We start from the raw sequence: 8,700 nt of genomic DNA, 5'->3' as shown, positions 1-8,700 counted from the left end.
ACTGCTTTTAAGGCACAGCTGAAAGTAAGAATCTTAGGGGGTGTTTGGTTTAATTGTTTTTTGTTTTTATTCTCACTGGAAATAGAAAATAGTGATGAAAATGTGTTTGATTGAATTTTTAAAAATATTTTCAATGAAAATATTTTCTCAAACGAACCAAAAATTGAAAATAATAAAATCTCGTTTTCAGTATTTTCAATTGAAACCAAGAACCTCATTTTGGGTAAAATAAAAACGCGGTGACAAATAATGTAATTTTAAGCAAATCTATAAATACATTTTCTTTTAAAAACATATTTTCAGTATTTTTATTTCTTGAAAACAGAAAAACAAGAAGTCAAACCAAACATGTTTTCAGACTTCTAATCTTTTGAAAATGAAAACAATTCTAAAGAAATAAAAACAAAAAATAAAAATACAAACCGAACATACCCTTATTTTCTCACCTTTTTCGGAGAAAGTACATTACATGCATATTTTTCTGTGAAAGGTACATAACATGGATAAAGAAAACAAATTTTAAATATTTTTGCTTAAATTTAAGTAAAAACTGAAGTGAAGATCGTACATCCAATACACGCTGCATCGCTATAATTTTCTGTACGTGATCAATGATTATCTTCCACTATATTTTTGTACTCCCCCCGCACGTGAAGTCGTTTTGTACGATAAATGATAAATAAAGAACGATAAGCGTTTGTCTTGAACTTTGCAGACAAACATTCGACAGGGACAAGAATCCACGAACAGTTTGCACCCTGTGCCCGTGACACAAACGATCCAGTAAGAGACATATCATGGAATTAGATTTTACAACAGCAAAGACAGTGGAGACAAAAAGTAACTGAGACCAGATCATGATTTTTCGATGTTAATTGTTTGTGTAAAACTAACTTGAAATTTGTTTGCTTTGATGACAATAAACTTCCCATGTTCCCTAAAGCGCAAAGCAATAGGAAAGACACTATAACTTTTGGAAAATCAAATGCTACTTATTTCCTTTTAAGCAACATTTTCATAGTCTACTGAAACCAATCACAGGCCCTAAAACCTAAACAAACAAATTTCTTGACACTACTCTTGACTGCTGAAAACAATGACCAACTAAAATTGTAATGTAGATATTTCAAAACTACCATTGAGTTCCTAATTAACCTAAATCAGAGTTAGTCCTTGACACCGGCCTCGACATCGAATGATTGGGAGAAGGCTGCAAATTACTGGGGCCATTGACCATCGGATTTGAAGAAGTTGATTGTGGTTGTTGTATCATAGAAAGTGGCAACCTTTGCCCCAACCCAAACACTGAAGGCCGTGGGACGAAGGACATGTGTGGATGAACTCGTTGGCTATTGCCATACCCTGAGATGCTAGGCTGTGAGGAAGAAGCGGAAATCATTTGTTGCCTACCATTGCTATTATTGTTAATCGTGGATGGACCAACACCTGCTATATTCATTGGAGTGGTTCCACCATTTCCCAGACGAGTTGATATAATATGGGACCGTTCAGAAGCCAACCTCTGCCTCACCTTCTCAACTTGTTCACATTCTCTCATCAGCTGTGTTTCAATTTCTGCAAACTGCTTCAGCTTCAGTTCCAATCTTTTCAACTGCCAATAAGGAGCCACCAACATGTTATAGTCTTATAGACATCAAAATACTGGCACAGACCACTTTTAAATTTTCCTAAATTTTTATCATTTACCTATCTGGCAAGAAAAATGTTTAACTAGTGCATATATATACATACATACATACATATGCACCCAGATCGGAAAAAGGAAGCAATTAAGTATATAGCCAGTTTAGGTGAAGCAATTAAGTTAAGAAATAAAAATAAAGGAAGCAGTTGTACCTTATTATTAACAATATTAGCACATAGCCTCTGAATTTCTCGCTCTTCATGATCAGCAAACAATTTAGCTTTCATTGCTGCAGCGGATAGGCCTGCTTTGGCAGCATCTTTGACTTTCTCAGCAGATAGGAGGATTGACCCTCCCTCATGTTGACCACATGAACCAAGTACTTTTGACATGTCCTCTGAATTCAAAAGGAAAAAAAATAAAAAAAAAAGCATTTCCCAAAGAATTACACACTGGGTATTACCACTTTACCAGACAATGGGGATATAATTACACATCAGTAACTGAAATATACAACCATAACTCACTATTTTTCTGATTTGAATTTGCAACCTCTCCATCATGGCCACCATCTCTATTATGTATACTTTCTGAATTTGTCCTTCACATGCAAATAAAAAAACCTAATTATATGAATAATGCAATAAGGCTGGCTGTTGGTGCAGAAGGAGAATAAAATTATTGGGCAAAGAGAAAGTGAAAAGCACAATAGCAAACAACTAAATATCTTGTGCTTGTTAAAAAGTGAAAGGGAATAACTATGAATAGCTATGAGAAAAAACTTTAACTAAGAAATGACAATCACTCTGACACTCACCGATTATCATTTTCCACTGCTTCTATATGTGCCGTGCTCCCAGAATTATTCCCTGACAATGAAGCTAAAGCTGCATGAGCACAAGTTGCAGCTACTCTTGGTCCAACAGCAGAGGCTAAAAAGGCAACCTTTAGAATGCATCCAACAAAACCAAATGAGTAAGAATCCAAGTAAAAGAACTCCAGAATAAAATACACAGACTGATTTGTTGTGAAACTGTGACACTATCATCATTAATTACATGTTTTTGAGAGCTTTTTTCGGAGGAAAAAATCTTTTTTTTTTCAAGAAGTCTCAAAAGCTGTCAAAAAATATGATTTCACCAAAATAAACTGAACCAAACTCAAATCAAGACTTGTTCCTTTAATGAGGAGAAATGCAATTAGAAGAAACAAGTTAAAAGGACAAGATATTAGGTACAGCACTGATAGCCACTTCCTAGTCTTCTTAATAGGCATACTTCACGTGCACCCATTAACAAATGGCAAACTTAAGAATATCATTACCAGTCACCTACCAGTGCCATAACTGGATTTCCAGAATTTGTGAAAGGAAGCCTGCCATCAGAATCTTGGCTGTTATGCACAGGTCCTGTGAGAACAAGGATATGAAATCCAAACCATATCACAAGTAGAAGTTTCGAAGGTTTTAGTAAGACAGACCTGAAGAATCTCCATTTGAGAAACAATGCAATCTTCCAATATCCTCTTGATTCTTCACATTGGATAACAAAGACAAACTTGAAACATTGATATTTTCCAACTTTCCATCTTCTACAGGTAAACGGAGAAAATGAAGAATGCATTGCGCTTTCGACTTGGTGCCAACATGCTCAGCAATTTCATTCCAATTCTCATTGTAAACCTCCACTGCTTCAAGCAGCAGCAAAGTCTCTTGATCAGTCCAACTATCCCCATCTAGATCACCATAATCTGTAGTTGAATCCACCCTTATAAAATCTATACTAGAATGACCAGTGACAAATCTCCCATCATGAAAGCAATCAGTGCAGAGTAAAATATCAACCTGAAACATGAGATGCCAACTACAAATAATGATAAATGTTTCCAAAGGCATTCTGCAGCTTAGTTTTAGAGGAGGGTCATCATAATGTACCCATAAGTTGTAAGCTTTAGAAGAAATATTAATCAGAGAAATGCTTCCTTGCAGCAGAGTGCCAACTTTTAAAATAGTTCGCTAGCATTGCCTGAAGAACCCCAACTAAGCTGTATTAATAAAGCACTGTCTATCTTACAGATTGGCAACCATTTGCCAGCTGTCAGACTTTGTTACGGTTAAATGGAAGAATGCCTATTCATGTCTGAAATTTCAACTAAGCACAAACTGCAGCAAACGTGCAGTTTTAGCTTCAAATTAGCATGTTCAAGTACAGTTGACATGGAACGATATGTTAATGTTAGAGAATGGGATTGAAGCCACAATGGGGAGAAACAAAAGAGGAAGAAAATGGAAAAATATGAAAGATTATTCCAATTGGGTTCCCTTAGTAGAGAGAAATATGCAAGAATTCAAGAAACAACTTAATCCTGTTACCAGAGTTGGGCTGGTACTCTAATTATGCTAAGAAGGCTAGCCAAAGGTATCTTGAGTAGATTTCTTTGATTTAATAACAAAGCCAAAGTTCATTTTCAGTTTCTAGTCTTTCTTATTTTATATCTTCATTTAGTTTGCTCTACTCCTATGGGGCTCTTCTATACAATGATTACATGAAGAAAAAAATGGTTATAGAATGTTCCCTAACAAATTAATATCAAAGCTCATCAAATACACAAATCATCAGATATTTCTTATTGATACCTTCAAATATTTATTTCAATAATAAAACCACATCTAACACAGAAGCCTAAGAAAAAAACCAATGACATGTGTAATGAATAATCTCTTAACTAAAGGAGGTTTGTCTCCACTCTCCGACAATCATATGTACAGAGAATTCAATGTCATACCTATGCACTGCCATGTGTTAATAACTGACAAATTCCAGCATATTACGAATAGGACAAAAGTAATTGACAGCCACAGGTTTATTCATGGTAGAGTGATGAAAGAGTTGAGTTTAAAACAAAAAGCCAGTGTACCTCTTTTTGTGATTGGTAGTATACAATAGGAAGAGAACGAGAACAATAATGGCAATGGTTTTCAGATAGATGCTCTCTTATTCTGTCATCCAAATCAGAAATATCAGTATTGTGCATTGTTCGAGATGAATAAATTTCATCTGCTTTGAATTTACACTTGGGCCTGTCAAATTCAACCAAACTATCTATGGATCTTAAAGCTGTTGATGGCACACATATTGCACCACTTGTGTCCTCCTTCAGGTAAGTCTCATTGTCCGAATTCTCACAACTTGGGCCCTGAGCACAGTAATTGATAATTCCCCAGTGATCAAGGAACCTGACAATTCGAGTTAAATCTTCATTACCAACACCAACCAACAATCCCTGGCAACTAGAGACTGTAATCCTCTTCCCTGGCTCTTCCATGTATCTTGCAACAATGTAGTTCCTACATTCCACATACTTATCTGGTGTATGATCTGGCAACTTTCCTGAGAAGAAATGAGGCACTGCTTGTCTCTCAAGTCGATGCACTGAGGCTGGAGAAAACCAATCTGCTCACATATATTCCAAATTTATCATGTAATTCAACATGTTAAATCAACCAAAATTCATTCTAAACATCTTCAGATCAAATCTCCCACAAGCAAAACATACTTGGAGCTTAACAAATAACATAAACTCCCACCAAAGGGGGAAAAACAAAATAAGTTTTTTTTTTATTAAAATTCATTGCAACACAAAAATGCAATACACTTTGAAAAGTGTTTAAATTTGATACATGTTACTTGACCTTGTATAGATTTTTTTCCACGGTGAACCAATCAGAAATAATCTCAGGTGTGACTTTTAAAGTAATGATTACAAAAGTCAAGAATTTCCAATTATATGTCAATTAATGATTAGATGACAACATATTTAAAAAAAAACGTCTAAACTACAAGTGCATTTCAATTCTTGAATATAATATTATATAAAAAATCACATTCAAAATTAATAGTTAACCCCTAATTTTAAGGAGATACAACAACCTCCCGGTACACTAAAACATAAGAACTCAAACTAGGGACAAGGTTTAAGATATACTCTGAAGTACTAATTCCTTTTTTATAATTATAACATCATGTACACAAAGCAACCAAAGAGAAACATTCCACGAAAAACAGAAAAAAGTTCAAATCCAAGGGAGTCAAGAACCTGAATGCATAGGAACAACAAGAACCCTACTCCCGAACCGCTTAACCACGCCGGAGCCTTTCGAAACTGGCGGTGGAGCAACGACGAAGCTCGAGCCGCCGCCGAGGCAATCGGTGGACACCGCCGACAGCACCTGGAGCTGGCCGTGCGACACATTCTCCAGAACCGGAACGTTGTTGTGATGTGATTTGTCGTCGCCGACCTCCAGCGCTGCGATTGCCACGACCACCGCGTGGGGGCGGGTCACCTCGCGCCTGATCGCCGGCGGGAACCGCGAAATCTGGACCCCCTCGGGCGACACGACCTCGATATCCACGCGCCGCGGGTCCGCGAGTTGGGCGCTAGGGCTGCGGAATTGGTCGTCGGAGTCATCGTCGTCGGGCTCGTTGTCATCGTCGGAGTCGTCGTCGTCGCCGTGACGCTTCTGGTTGCGTTTGTAGGATTCTCTCTTCCGCCTCTTCCTCCATTTTGTTCGGTTCTCTGTCAAAAAAAAAAAATAATAGTAATAAAAAATATAGTTATGAAGAGAGAAAAATTAAAATTGAAACTGAAATGAGGTTGACTTCAGAGTGGAAAAAAGAAAGAAAGTGTGAGAGGTTAAGGGGATTTTGGAGAGAGGAATTTTAGGTTATTGTTGTAGATGGTACCTGAAGGGAAAGAAGGGGAAGGTGGCATGGGAAGAAGGAGAGAAGTGAGTGGATGTGGGGGGGTGGGGGGAATTTGAGTGTGGGGTCGTTGATTGGCGCAAAGGGAGGTGTGGAATTTGGGGGAAAATATTTTGGATTTGGTTTTGGAGGAAGGTTATGTTAGTGCTTGTGTTGTGTCAGGTCTGTGAAGAGAGGAAAACAAAAGTGTGTGTGGTGTTGATGTGGGGTGTTTGCTTCTATTTTACCGGAATGGGGAAGGGTTCAATGACACGTCATTTTAACGCTGTGTTCCGAGGAGTGTTTCATCGATGTTTGCAGGGTGATTTAGTTTCATTCTTAAATAAAAAATTATTTGTATTAAACATAAAATAAAATTATGATTTAATTATAACATCATATCTAAATTAAGACAAATCAATTTTTTTATGAGTTGATTTTGTAAAGTTTGATAATTTTTTATTTTTTTAATATATTATCACAATTTAAAATCTATCAACTAAATCTAGGTATATCAACTAAACTTACATAATTATTATTATACTTATTATTTTGAAAATTAATTTTATTTTTTATTAAATTTTGTTTAATATACTCTAATTGAAAATTATTATTTTTACTTTTATTTAATATTAATATAAAATGATATTACCAACTCTTTTTAAACATAATAGTAATTTGTACCTCACTTGATATTTAACATTATTTTTTAACAATATTAGTATATCTTTTTTGTTTGCATATTAAAGTAAAATATGCATTTTGATTTTGATTATAAAACATAGAAAAGTTATAAAATATTTAATATTTGTTATTAATTACCACAATAAAAATCAATATAATTATAATATGGGATTTGTTTGATTTGGTTAGAAAACTGAACTAAATCGCAAAAAATATGTAGTTTTTTAGATTTTTTTATTTTTGCGGTTTTTGTTTTTTTATATCAGTTTGACGATTTACAAACGGTTTAATTCAATTATGAATATCACTATTCTACACACAACCAATCTGGATGAATGGATGGGTGTCTTGATTAGTGTTTTTTTGTATTAAAAAAATATATCATACTAGAGTAAAAAAAAGTATTTATTTGCATGATTGTTTCGAACATGTATATAATAGGAGGCGTCACCATCTTAGAGCATGTTTGGTTTGTAATTGTAAAATCATGTTTGATATAAAAGTAATTTTGTCAATGGATTAGGACTCTTATTTTTTTAATTCATTTTGCATTTATTCATTGGATTTGTATTGGAACGTGTGTTGCAACATTTCTAACTATAAACCAAACATGCACTTAGTTGGTTCCTCTTATTTGTTTTTGTCTCCATGTAGGAAGCACCACCCTGTTTCTTTCCACCAAGACCTATAAGACTAAAATATCAAACCTGTGATATTACAAACAACAAAACGAAATGTAGGTCAATAACAAATACGAAAAACAAAAAAAAATATACCTCAAGTCATTGCCATGAAAGAGTTGTTTTGTTTTAGTTCTTCCAAGCTCTCACTCTCCCTCTGTAAATGGTGTATCAGACGAAAATGAGAGATGTGAGTTTAGGGACCAAACATATATTCTACATATAGGCATTCTACCATCAAGAAAGCATTTAGTAGCCATTATCACCCATTGATGTCAATCAATATTTGGCCTTTCAACTCCAAAACTGATGGAGCACTTGACCTTCTAAGTCCAAAACGTTCAAACCACTATTAAGGAGTTAATCAAAGCTTTTAATAGAAAATTATTACATTCTCCCATTTGGTCCAAACGTTTTGACTCATTGGCTAAAATAAGTCAATGCTTAATTTCCTTAAGAAATGAACATGTGAATCATAGTGGTGTTTCCTCTTATAACGAGTAATATCATCCATGTATTGTGATATATTCAATTTCCCAAGTAGTATATTCAATGTGATAATAAAACTTAATAAATAAACCTAATGTTTGTTCTTGGTCCAAAACATAAATTTTCTCAAATAAATCAATGTGCGTCTGAATATGAGAAAATATCACAATATAAGAATTTCAACTCTAACCTGTATGTATACAATCATAAAGTAGAACCAAGTATCATTTTCTCTACATGATCCTTGAACTTAAAGAGTGGCATGCCCTTAGTCAAAGGATCAAAGATCATTAGCTCAATGCTTATATGCTCAATGACCACTTTCTTGTCTTTTACTCTTTCTCTAATGCATTACAAGAAAAATGACATATACCTACGGAGGTTTTTGCCTACACACATAAATTAGTGTAGGTAAAAGTCAAAAAATACTTATACCTACACTTATTTGTCATAGGTAAAATTA

The 8,700-nt window shown here is 34.8% G+C and overlaps 1 protein-coding gene across 1 annotated transcript; it reads right to left on the bottom strand.

Moving 5' to 3' along the window:
- Positions 1-828: 828 nt before the first annotated feature.
- On the bottom strand, positions 829-6,622 carry LOC114384592 (SWI/SNF complex subunit SWI3C-like). The gene is made up of 9 exons (XM_028344299.1): positions 6,388-6,622; positions 5,741-6,220; positions 4,562-5,097; positions 3,125-3,488; positions 2,980-3,053; positions 2,463-2,590; positions 2,173-2,246; positions 1,858-2,042; positions 829-1,612 (listed from the first exon to the last, which is right to left on the bottom strand). The coding sequence occupies exons 1-9, from the start codon at positions 6,413-6,415 to the stop codon at positions 1,151-1,153; spliced, it is 2,331 nt and encodes a 776-aa protein (XP_028200100.1). The 5' UTR covers positions 6,416-6,622; the 3' UTR covers positions 829-1,150.
- Between the last annotated feature and the right edge of the window lie 2,078 nt (positions 6,623-8,700).

Source organism: Glycine soja, chromosome 14 (genome assembly GCF_004193775.1).
Source record: "Glycine soja cultivar W05 chromosome 14, ASM419377v2, whole genome shotgun sequence".
In the NCBI taxonomy this organism is placed as follows: domain Eukaryota; kingdom Viridiplantae; phylum Streptophyta; class Magnoliopsida; order Fabales; family Fabaceae; genus Glycine; species Glycine soja.
This window is presented reverse-complemented; position numbering and strand designations above follow the sequence as displayed.

Bases quoted from the DNA above. Each gene is read 5' to 3' on its own strand.
- LOC114384592 (XM_028344299.1), bottom strand. From the start codon at position 6,415: ATGCCACCTTCCCCTTCTTTCCCTTCAG. The intron at 5,098-5,740 runs GTTCTTGACTCC...ATATGTGAGCAG, and splicing joins TGTTGTTCCTATGCATTCAG to ATTGGTTTTCTCCAGCCTCA. The intron at 3,054-3,124 runs GTCTGTCTTACT...TTGTTCTCACAG, and splicing joins CTCAAATGGAGATTCTTCAG to GACCTGTGCATAACAGCCAA.